This window comes from Aplidium turbinatum, chromosome 11, assembly GCF_918807975.1.
Source record: "Aplidium turbinatum chromosome 11, kaAplTurb1.1, whole genome shotgun sequence".
Classification (NCBI taxonomy): Eukaryota; Metazoa; Chordata; class Ascidiacea; order Aplousobranchia; family Polyclinidae; genus Aplidium; species Aplidium turbinatum.
Genome location: NC_137482.1, coordinates 24,834,564 through 24,847,126, shown reverse-complemented (window position 1 = coordinate 24,847,126; position 12,563 = coordinate 24,834,564). Strand labels below are relative to the sequence as shown.

Below are 12,563 nucleotides of genomic sequence, written 5' to 3'. Positions count from 1 at the left end.
AGACTTTTGAAGATTGCGGCGTTTGGATTATACAGATAAGCGAAGAAATGATGAGTCGAGTGGTTGACTGATCAAGATGTCACCGATCCTGCTGACGTAGCTTAGGCTAACGATAAGTCTGTGACAAGCGCAACCTTGCTTTAGGGACAATTCCTACACAAGAAGGATAATAACTTACCATGACCTTTGAGAGGATAACCCGGGTCCGGTACCAATGAAATCCTGGGAACTTAAATCGAGACTCTTTAAAACGCGCTATATCTAAAATTTGATGTAGTTTTGACAAGTTTATTCTCCTAAAATTATCTGGGTTTTGAAAATACGGTACCCAAAGTTTCAGCTTTAAAGCTGTAGTTCATCATCTTTAGGGCATGACAATTTACTTTTAAAAGTAAGTTGATACACAAAGGTGGCGTTTCTTTCTGGTTGAAAATTAAACATATTTTTACCAGAGGTCTTGACTGTACAAAGAAACTGCAAGATCAAGTGGCGTTAGTTCGACTCTCAGGGTGTGTTTATAGTGGATAAAAATTCATAGACAACACTTTAACAATTGGAAACTTTACCATGTGAAACTAGGTGACTGGCCGTGCGTCAGTGGTTCAAAGCCTCGACAAGGATGCGAAGCTGCCAGAATTAAGCTCTCAAAAATTTTTCTTCGTTAGTCGAGGATAGGCTAAAGATTGATTGAAGGAACAAACCATCGTGTTGCCTTATCAGGAATGGTAGTTAACTTATGTAAAACTAAATAGAATACAGTGGCCTATGACCCATTTGCCTAATTTCATGTTTTTTTCTCAAGCGACGTGAAAAAAAACTTTATTTGTTTAAGAAAATATATATTCATTATTTAATGATAAAAATCCTGACACAGATAAAAATCCATAAAAAGCCTCATTCTTGAAGTCATTGAGGTGAATAGTTCCAAACTAGGCTATTTATGTTTATACATTTGACTTTTGAAATTGATGACACATTTTCGTTCAATCTTCTAAATGCGATCGACAAACTCAAAATAACATATTAAAAGCAACTGAGACAAAGAAAACCAGTCCGGGAATATGACGCCACACGAGCGATGACGGGGCACGATGAACCGACAAGCTGGTTGTTTTAGTAGACGCTGTACAGGAAAAACTTTGTCGAGATCAGCAAAACAAACTAGAATCAAATGATCAAACGAACAACAAAGTGAAATTTAATTCACAAGAAAAAGCTGCTCCGGAGATATCATCGGCTACTTGAAAGTTCAAAGCTTCCATCAAAAGATTGCGAGTGGAATGTTTCTTATAACTCGAAGCTGCAGATTTTCGTCTGACTCTCTTCACAAGCTATTGCCAGAATAAAATAAACCTAAATAAACATTCTACTCGCTATTTTCAAGTGTTGTGTCACCAACCAACTCTTCGATTAAAAGATTATAGAAAAACCGAAATGTCATCAAGCTACAACGATAGATTGAAACATAAACTATAATCACAGTGACAAGGTGGTGTTGTCAATCAGAATGAGGGGTTGGACCTTTTAGGTTAAACCTCCAGTTGGCACAAGGTGATGCCGTCCTAACCTCGTCGAACGAGAAAGTATTGTGCCATGAAATACTATCCATGATCGGCCATTCCTAGTGGTCTGGCACATTGTGAAATACAATGATCATGGAACAAAAAGGGAGCAAGACAATCAAAAAACGTTTCACACAGAACTAATAAACAGCTGGGATGCTGCAAACCCGCTTATAATATACTTGAGTAATAAGATGGAACGACGTCGTTGAACCAGTATAACTACAGTAGAATTCGCCTATAACGGCTTCGTTTATAACGTCAATTCGCCTATTACGTCACATTTTGCTCGGTCCCGGCAGAATTCCTATCTTTTACGTACATTGTAGTTCGGCTACAACAGCATCGCCTATAACGTCAATTCGCATGTAACAGCACCCTTAATTGGTCCCCCGACGTCTTTTGTTCGTTTATAACGTCACATTAAGCCATCACCTTCACCAGGAACGGTCAGTCTTTTAATCCAGTTAGCGTCGCTGCTTGCAAAATGTCTTCCCTTTATTTTGCTACGTCGTTCGCAGCAGGGACTTTAATTAAATGAATTAACTTTTTTCCCGCGTGAAAAACTATCACCTGTAAAAAGCAGCTCTACAGCTGACCTTTAAACAACTCAAAGCAACAGTTGTACGTGCAGTACTGTATAAACTAATTAACTGAATTAACTTTTTTTTCCCGCGTAAAAAAATCTGAAGTTACGACGATAGCGAGCAAATCCTACATTATTTAGCAAAAGCTGAACGCTATGTGGTAGAGAAATCCGTGTCAAAACCGAAACAGCTGAAGATCAATGCCTTTTTGGCTAATAAACAATGAACTTCTCTACTACTGTATGTAACGAGCTGTATTGCGCAAATTTCCTGTACCTTTCGCTGTAGGTTATTTCTTTTAAAACAATTTTTTTGTTTATTGTATGTTCTGCGTGACTTTTGTCAGTTTGGTGGTACACAGTAAACCTGACTGGATTATGCACCTCTTTCTTTAATCAAAAGACAGTGTTGGAATAGTTTGCGGTAGTTCGTCTATAACGTCAATTCGGTTATAACGTCAGTTTTTGCAAATCCCCTAGGGGTGCCGTTATAGGCGAATTCTACTGTACCAATACAGAAACATACCAATCAAGCAAGTTGGAGTGAAAATGACGCGGGGTCTCATTGAAGCTACATATCACCATGCTCTGCAGCTGCACAGCTGAATATTTAAACCAACCGCCAATGTATGTTCTGTTGTGCGCAATGTTTATTCGGTCACCTACAATGCGTTTGTCATAGGAAACCAAATCACATACAACCACATATGCGTTAACTTAGTAAGAGTTGTGACATATAATAAACTCACAGTGGCCTTGATATGTTTGTTGCAAAATTGTATAATGAGTTTCACGTGAACTCGTTCAACATAAACTTCAGTCTTTCAACTTTCATGTCCATAAACTTCTTTCGTTCTTCGCTTTCACTCAACAGTTCTGACATTTCCATTTCCACAGAAGCCACTTTATTTTCCATTCTTTGGATTTCTTCTCGCTTATCTCTCTGCAAGCTTTCCAGTTCTCGTGCATGAGCCGCGTTTGCAGCACAAAGCTGCTCCTGATAAGCGGCAACTATCTCATCACTCTTGCTTTTAGCAAGTTGCAGGCATTTCAAAGCATCTTCTTTTTCTTCAAGTAGTTTAAATTCTCTTTGTTTACCACTGTCGCTCAGACTCTTCAACTGAACTTCTAACTTGGATAGAAGAGACGCCTTTTCCAACCATTTCTTCTTTTGCTTCTCATGGTCATCCAACAACGCCTCATGATCTTGATGCAAATTTCCAAGTTCGGTTTTCAACTGCTGCTTCCTCTCATTCAGTTTAAGATTTTCTTCTTGTAACGACGCGTTCTCTCTCGTTAAATCCTCAATTGTCTCTTCGCATCGGCGTTGCTCCACTAACTGCTCCTCTAATTTGAGCCGTATCTCTTTATCCTTAGAAGCCAAGGCTTGCTTCATCCGAAAAATGGTCTCAGTCTGATCTTCGACCACTTTTGTCTTGATCCGAAGGCTGTCCAGGTCTCGTTCGTTATCTTTTTTTAGACTCGCAATTTCTGCTTTTAAACTTTCGATCCTCATCTCAAGCCGACCACGATCTTGAGACAGTGCCGACCCTTGCTCAGCCAATTCACGCCCCCACAACTTCCTTTCTTCTTTCAAACCATCAACAACCGATTGGAGAGCTGATAGTTTTGAAGCAAGTTGTGATTTTTCTTGCCTTGTTAACTCCATCTGAGATGCTTTTCTTTTGTTGTCTTTGTTTTCTTCTTGTAAAGAATCGAGTCGGTTTTGAAATTGCTTCATCATTTCTTCTTTGCACTTTGTCAGTTCAAAGATTCGAGCTTTCTGTTCTTTGATAATGCTCGTCGTTTCCTGAAGCATAGAACGGCATTTTTCTTCCTTTTCGGCCGCTGTTATTAGCAATGCCTCAAACTTACATGCATTCGATGTTGCTACTTCGCACTGGCTATTGATGCCGTTGTACCTTTCGCTTTCTATATAAAGAGCCTCCCGAAATTCACATTCAAGATTGGAATAGTCTGTTTGTGCTGCAGAAACTCTGCGTTTCAACTCAAGCAATTCTTCTTGATGCCGCTTATCATTTTTTTCCAATTCTTTTGAAACGGCATTGCGGAAATCTTCATTGGTCATCAAATACATACTAGAGAGTGATTTTCGATACTCAGATTCTCTACATACTAACAAAGATTGCAAATCGTCAAGCTTCATCTTAAGCTGATCGTTTTTGAGTCGATCAGAATCATGAAGCGCTGAGGCACTCGACACTTTTGCTTCTAACTCTTGTTTTTCCTTCAAGCTGCCACTTTGCAATTGTGCTATCTTCGCATTCGCACTGGACAGAGAGCTTTGCAAACTATTAATCGCCGTTTGTTTTTGTTTTGCAAATAAAGTAAATTTTTTATTCAAATCTTTTAGCTTTCCTATTTGATCTTGATTTTCTTGCTTTAAAGACTCGTTGCTATTTTTCTCAGACAACAAAGCCATCTTCAGCCTTTCTGCTGTTTCAGCAGCAACTCGTTGTAGTGATTTTCCATCACATTCTTGTACCTGCATCTCGCGCACCATGGAAACTAATTTCTTGCATGCCTGTTCAGACTTCCATCGACGCTCTCGTTCATTCTCTAGCTCTTTCAATAAGTTCAAAAACGTTTGCTTTTCCATGACATCCTCTGGTTTTGGCGATCTACGTGAAGTTGGTGTACTAGCAATATGAGGGACAGTTGTGTTTTTTCTTGGTTTGGGTTTGGCCAGTTTGCTTCGAGTTAAACCTTTTAGCTTCGTTGCTGAGTTGGACTTGTGCAAGCAAATGGTTTTTACATTGTCATCTAATGTGGTAGATAAACCATGATCTTCGTCATGCGATGAAGGGGGTGAGGAAGTGCAATGTTCTTCACCCGGTGCCATGGACTGAGTTGATTGACAAGCTGTAACTATCTGTCGTTCTTTATCTTGTGGAAGCAGGTGTAGAAACTCAGAAGCAGAGATTTTATCTGATGAAAGCAATTTCGCACTAGTGGATGATTTATGAGCAGATATTGCAGCATCAATGTGAGGTGTGTTTATCTGTGGTAACTTTAGACCTGTAGAAAAAATAATGTCTTGAGTAACTTCATGATCTTCGGTAGCTGAAAAATCCCATTCTGAACTAATCATTCCATCCATATCACCTTCAACATCCACAAACTCATCCGCATGATTCAGACAATCCAAAGATGCGAGCTGAGGCAGCTTGTTCAAAATATTACTCCGATAATCTAAAGTGTTTACGACTGGGTTGCTATGCACACCACGCTGCAACACCAAATGTTTCAAACTTATTATTCCTTGTAAACACGACACAATATGTCCTAAGTTAGACAAATTATTTCCATGAAGTTCAATGATTCTTAGTTGTGAAGAAACACCATGAAGCTCAACAAATCCTTGCAGTGACTTGATTTTGTTGTAGGATAGGTTGATGTAGGTTAAATGGTTCAAATTCCCGATACCATCAACAACTGTCAGAAAGTTTGAGGCCAAGTTAAGGTGAACCAATGAAGTTAGCTTGGACAATCCAGACATTGAAGAGAGATTGTTAGATGACACATCTAGGATTTCTAGTGTTGCCAACTCTTCCAATCCTTTAATTTCAAAAATTTCGTTGCAATGCACATTAATTGATTTGACATCACATTGCAAATCAAGCGATGTCAAACATTTTACACCCCCACCAATTACCGTAACATGACAACTTTCATTCATTCTGCAACACAAGAAATAAACTTGAAATTAAAAGTTGTTAAGAACTATACGTCTAGAAACTCAATCTTATAGTAAAATTTCTGGAAGCTCACCTTCCCTCATGCAATTAGATGGACTTATTGCGTGAATCCTACTTTTCAGAAATGTAAGGAAAATTGATCTGCAAAAGACCAGAAGTGCATTCCAGTGCTGCTACTAATTCAACAAAAGTTGAATAACAGCACCCTTTCAGTGAGTATTAATTAATTGAAAAAAACTCAGTCTTTTCAAAGGCTTAATGATAAAATTTTGAAAACTATGAAGACCTAGTCAGTGAGAATTTAAGATTGTCAGTGAGAAGATAGCCTACCGTTTAAAAAATTGTTTTTTTCTCTGCATAAATAACACAAAGCAAAACGCATAAATAACACAAGGCTTGAATGCCGCAGTGCATGAATGCTGCAAGGCTTGTAAAACTATGACTGATCTTGGCTATGGCTAAACTTGCAACTGTAAAACTATGGCTGATAATGTCATTGGCAATGCGGAGAAGTTTAAAGATTTGCAGATATATTTTTTTCAAAAGATTTCTTAAAAAATTAAATAATTTCTGTGTTTATCAACCACAACTCAAACAAGCAGTTTACTTTTGCTATTTAGTCTGCTCTCAAGTAAAAACAAGTCTGTCTTGAATCAAGTTCAAAGCTTGCAAAATGTATTACTTCAGGTTTGTATGGAAGACTGCCACGATTCAAACATTCTAAACAACGCCTTGTTTCAAACACTTTTTTATTCAAACACAATAGCCTAATAATTTTTGTCACAACGTTTTGTTTTGACTTTCATCTTATTTTTGTTGAAGTTGCTGCAACCATTAAATCTGGCAACCTTCATTTGAGCACTGTTGGTCTGGCAGTAACTTTATGTGGTCTGAAAGTTGCGGTAACTTTTAGATCGCAGTAACTCCTGGACCATTGCACCGGAAAAAAACATGCAATTACCTAAGTCAAGGTGACCCACAAATTTTAACAAAACTCAGTTCAGTTCATTTATTTATTTGTCACAAACACAAACATGAAAAGAATACAAAGTATACAATAATAATCGGTTGTGTGTCATATGACGAGGAGACTGCGAAAAGACCAAACGGTCATCTAGTCAGCAGCCACCTCAAGCTTGGTAAGAGTAAGCTCAAGCTTGGAAAGAGTAAGCTTGCTCAACTACAAACACCAGACAGAAATCATTAACAAAAAAGAACAGAAATAACAAAGCAGCCACTCCCACGCTTCACCTGGTAACAGGCTCATTCAATTGTCTGCAAAAGCATGTTGATGATACACCTGGAGGCATAAAAAAAGAAACATTTATCTTATTTAATTGCCCCAAATGTTTTACATTCACATATAACGACTGAAAACATAAAATCCACTCCAGTACATTCTATTTTGCTGCACCCCTTACACAAGTACTGAATTTGCAGTGAAACAATACGTTACTTTCTATTTATATATACTGTTGTTGCCAATATCTAATACTGTAGTGTACTATTTATTTTATTGTTGTGATTGTGTAGCCTACTGTTATTACTGTACCAACACTAGTGTTCAATTACACTGTTAGCATTAGGCATTCCAGTAGTCACTGCCTTATTGATGCATACCAATATTGCTTTAGTACAATAACAAAAAAATTTGATATTGTTTTTGTGTGTCTTTTTACCTAGTCACATTGATATTACATAGCTGTTTACTTTTGCGTGTGTATCACTGTTGATACCTCTGTTAATCTTAATATTGTTATTATCTTTATTAGTTGTTTACTGTCTGTGATTGAAAGATGAATAAGCACTCTGCTTTACAACATCTCATATATTATTATTATATTCAACACCACAGTCCATAGATATAGGTCTTCTGCACTCTGCAGTAGTTCTAACATCAGATGGTAAACTACACAATTCTTAGACAAATACTGCTGTTAAATGTTTAAATTTAGCCTATAACCTGTGGGTTTATTTATAGCAGTGGTTCCCAAACTTTTTTGAGCGCAACCCAAATCTGAGTTTGGTGAACATCTCGCAATCCAAGAAAAAGACAACGTTTAGCCTGCAGACAATTTCAGTACTTTATTATCCTATTTTTTTAATCTATAGTTGCTATACAGTGGAATAGGGGTCACCAACCTTTTTTGCATGCGGGCCACTTTGGCACTAAGGAGAGCTGTGGTGGGCCGCACTAATAAACTTTTAGGTAGGTTGATTCTTATGCTAGAAAAGAACGCATTTTGTACCCAGTATCCAGAGTCACATATTGTTAACATTTGTCTTAGAATATCGCAGCAACAGAATTAGTCGAACAGCGCTATTGCCAGGCCAAGCTCCTTTAACAACACTTTTGACTTCTTTAACATTGACTAATAAACGAGGCCACTTATTTTGCGCACTTATACTATAGTAAGGCGAGCGGTTTCATCAGAATATTCATCGCCAAGCAAGAGTGGTGTTGTCACTTCGCTTCACAAAAAATATTTTGCCATTAACAGTTTCAGTAAATATGGAAATGTTTGACACATTGCAATACAAGCAATAATAGTGACACATTAAACTGCAAACATATCAGCTAAAAATAGGCTCCAATAACAGGGAGAAAGAAACCAGGCGCCATGATACAAACACTTGTGGAAATCACCGAAAAAGCGCTTCTATCGGTAACTCATGAACAGTGTTCCGCTGTTCCCTCTAAAAAAGCAATGAATTGGTTTTTCATCCTTTTGGTGAGAGTCTATAAAACCGCCTTTCCTTGATTATTAGACTAACTGTCACTTGCAGTGCTTATAATCACTTAATTGGCGTGGCAAAAATTGTTGATTAACAACATTTTGCAGTACTAGTTTTACTTTCATTAGAAGATTGAAGAAGGAATGGTTGGTCCTGTTGAAAAACTGAATGACGATGTTGAATCCGTGAATGCCTTTTTCTATCTAGGAAATAGATTAAATGCAAGTGGTGGATGTGAAGCGGCAGTGACTGCAAGAGTAAGGTTTGGTTGGGTGAAATTCAGAGAGTGTCGAGAGTTGTTATGTAGTAAAAGATTTTTGTTGAAAATGAGAGGAAGAATTTATACTAGTTGTGTGAAATGCAATGCTGTTCGGAAATGAGACATGGTGCTTACGGGAAAATGAATTGGCGATTTTAAAAAGAACTGAGGGAGCGATGGTAAGAGCAATGTGTGGTGTAAAGCTGATGAACAAAAGGAATACTGAAGAACTTATGAACTTGCTTGGGTTGAATGAAAATGTCGATAAGTTGGCAAAAGCAAACGGAGTGAGGTGGTATGGGCACGTTTTGAGAAGGGATGAAGATGATGTTTTGAAAAGAGCGCTGGAGTTGCGAGTGGAGGGTCGTAGAAAACAAGGAAGATCAAAGAAAACGTGGAAAAGGCAAGTTGGGGAAGCAGCAAGGTGGGCTTGACAAGACAGGACGCGTTAGACAGATTGATGTGAAGGCAGGGTGTGAAGGCGATTGCGGGATTTGGAGGTGAATATGGCCATCCTCGGTCGGAATGGCCCGTTTCGGTGAGTCTTATTCGGTGGGTCTGATCCCTTAACGGGGGATTTTTCAATTTTTTTTTTTAAATTATCGGATACCGTAGCCTAATTATCATTGCCGTTTTAGGGTTAGGGGTTAGAGGTTAGGAACTCACCGAATCGGACTCACCGAATAGTAGCAGACCCTCCTCGGTAACGAGAAAACATTACCGAATTAAAACTTGACTACTACTACTACTACATAGACATACAGCCTAGCATTAGTAAATTAGCAGATTTGAATCGTGCCTGCACAACCCATTTTTTTGACCCATTTTCACGCCCCATCAGTCTAACACTACCGAGACAGACATGGTTGCGCCTCAACAGTCTCCGTATGAGCGTCGGGCTTTTCCGCTCAGCCATACACCAATGGTGAATGGCCTCTTGCTCCTCCTGTGGTGCCGAGGAACAGACCGCAGACCACACCATCAATGACTGACATACCATCTTCAAGTCACCTTATGGAGTGGAAGGTCTACGTGTGATGGATGATGAAATTAAAGACTGGCTGCTCTCTAGTAGCCTTCCAGTGTAGTCCGGGAGCATCGTGAATCTGGGGTGGTAAAAGGATAGACCCTCGGCCCCAGAGGCTCACACGACGACGACCATACACGCCGACTTCCGAGGGGGGCGGCGCCTCCCGTAAATTTATGGTTGAGGGGCAACAAAAATGGTGATTATAAGTGGTGTTTTAAAGATAAAACACTTCGCGAAAGAGATTTAGATAATTTAAACGGACTTGAAGAATGCCGAAAGCAAGAGAAGCCTACGTTGCTCTTAAAAAAGAGAAGCCTACGGTATGGAAATTTCAAAGTAGATGGTAGAGTAACTTACGCTGCTGGAATAGTCATGTAACTATTCACGGCAATATTCAGTAAACCAGCTAAATTAGACGCGCTATTTTTAACGAGGTCTTCCTGCTGTGAGACAATTATGATTCAACAGAACGCATTGTTTTCTTCGCAATGTGTGAGAATTAAATCAAAAACCGATAAAAGAAAAGGTGTTTAATGGTCTTGGTCGCAGATATTGCCTGCATTAACGACGTCTCACGTCTCTTACCGCTGTTATCACCTAGCCTACATGACATCATTGATTTATGCGGCCGCTAAGGTTTGACATCGACTTTAACGATCATGGAATGTTACGTAATAATAAGAACGATTATATCCTACACGCAAAAATAAAAAAATGATCTCTTAAAACAGCTCTTTCTGTTTTGTCTCGTGAGCTTTGCATATTGCTCAAGTGCATAAAGTTTAGAATTAACAAGAAATCATTGAATTTGAAAATTAAGTTTGAATCACTGCAAATAAACGTATTCAAAACTTTTGCTTAGGTCGACGCGATTTCACACTCCGTAATCTACGTCGACAATGATTTTTAGTGCGTTCATTTTGAAAACTGCCGAGCTGGAGACAACAGCATGTCCCGTGTTAGTTGAACTTGCCTTTTTGAGGTGAAAATCACTTGCGAACATCTCGACCTTTACTCGAGTATATAGCCTACTGTATTCAATAAAAGACTACAAAGATTTTCGATAAAAACAGAGGAGAAAACACTTCGCCGTTGTCAACGCTTTGAAAGTAAGTAATTAGCGAAACGAGATTAATAAAACTGATAGCGGGTTTTCACTATGCTTGAGATCATGATTTTTTGCGTTTTATTTCGATAACTTCACTGTCTTGATCGTTGTTATTCACTCGCACGAAACGGAAACGAATCGTCTTGTTTTCCAACTGTTCCAATTACGAGCTAACAATATCAAAATTTTTATGACTAGGCGTACTGCATGCGTAAAACTAATCGTTTCAAGCAGCGGTTCTTATGAATTCGGTTTGTGACCTATTTGTTAATATAAACAAGACACTAAGCTTAATCAAAGACTATGTTAATTGAGTAAAATAGCGTTACGGTTATGACGTCATCACCTTTCTCGCCCCCCAAGGTTTTTTGAAAAGTCGGCGCCTATGACGACGACAAACCTATTTTTTTGACTTTTGAACTTGTTACATAATATATACACCTTCCTACAGCCTCTGTTTGGTTTATAAATTCCAATTTCATCAAGGTTGCCATAGGTTTTTTAAATTTTGAGCCTACTGTTATTGCCACTGAAAAAAATGCCAATCAATTACAAGGTTGAAACAAGTCCAATTTCTCAAAAATAGTTCAAAATTTAAAAGTTTAAACAAACTAAAGTAAAAGAATGTCTTCCATCCCATACTCTGACATTGATTAGCGCAGTTGGTTAAGCGCATGACATTACAAATAAAGAAACTGCAATATCAACTGGCTCTGGTTTGACTTTCGGGGTGTGTGCTTGAGCAATGCATTTCCTCGACTGCTCTCCTTAAGCGGCACCTGGTGGATGGAACAATTTACAGACAACAAAAAGTGGAAACTTCACAGTTAATCTAGGTGGCCGGTTATGTGTTGGTGGTTTAAAGCCCCTTTAAGGTTGAAAACTACCAGAATTACTGTAACTCTTAAAGAAGCTTTCTCAGGCGGATGCAACCTTATTCGTACCCCATGAACAATTCGTACCGTCAGTTCGTACCTTAAAAAGATTAAGAGAAAAAATTAAAAAAGCCGAAGTTGCTGATCGCAGTTTCCGCAAACATTTTAAAATTTTCAGCAAACAAACAAAAACTTTTAGGACCATTACCAGAAATTTTTAAATGTTTGCGGAAACTCTGATCAACCCTAACCCTTTTAAAATGTTTGCAGAAACTCCGATCAACCCTAACCCCTATCCCTTTTAAAATGTTTGCGTAAACTGCAATCAGCAACTTCGGCAAACTCTTGGGATCATTACCAGAAATTTTAAAATGTTTAAAACTGCGGAAAAAAGTAAACTGCGATCAGCGACTTCGGCTTTGTTCTATTTTTTCACTCGATTTTTTCAGATTGTTTGTTTGCAGAAACACCCTAAACCCTAACCCTTTTAAAAAGTGTGCGGAAACTGCCATCAGCGACTTCGGCAAACTCTCAGGATGGAAACTGCAAAAAAACGAAAACTGTGATCAGTGATGTTCTATTTTTTTCTCTCGATTTTTTCAGTTTGTTTGTTTGCGGATACCGATACCTAACCGATACTCCGATACCCTAACCCTTTTAAAATGTTTGCGGAATCAACAACTTCGGC

General features: G+C 38.5%; 1 protein-coding gene across 1 annotated transcript; it reads right to left on the bottom strand.

Annotated features, from left to right (window-relative positions):
• Positions 1 to 802: 802 nt before the first annotated feature.
• On the bottom strand, positions 803 to 5,801 carry LOC145779739 (leucine-rich repeat and coiled-coil domain-containing protein 1-like). The gene has a single exon (XM_082591378.1). The coding sequence runs from the start codon at positions 5,666 to 5,668 to the stop codon at positions 2,939 to 2,941; it is 2,730 nt and encodes a 909-aa protein (XP_082447504.1). The 5' UTR covers positions 5,669 to 5,801; the 3' UTR covers positions 803 to 2,938.
• Between the last annotated feature and the right edge of the window lie 6,762 nt (positions 5,802 to 12,563).

Bases quoted from the DNA above. Each gene is read 5' to 3' on its own strand.
- LOC145779739 (XM_082591378.1), bottom strand. From the start codon at position 5,668: ATGTCTGGATTGTCCAAGCTAACTTCATTGGTTCACCTTAACTTGGCC.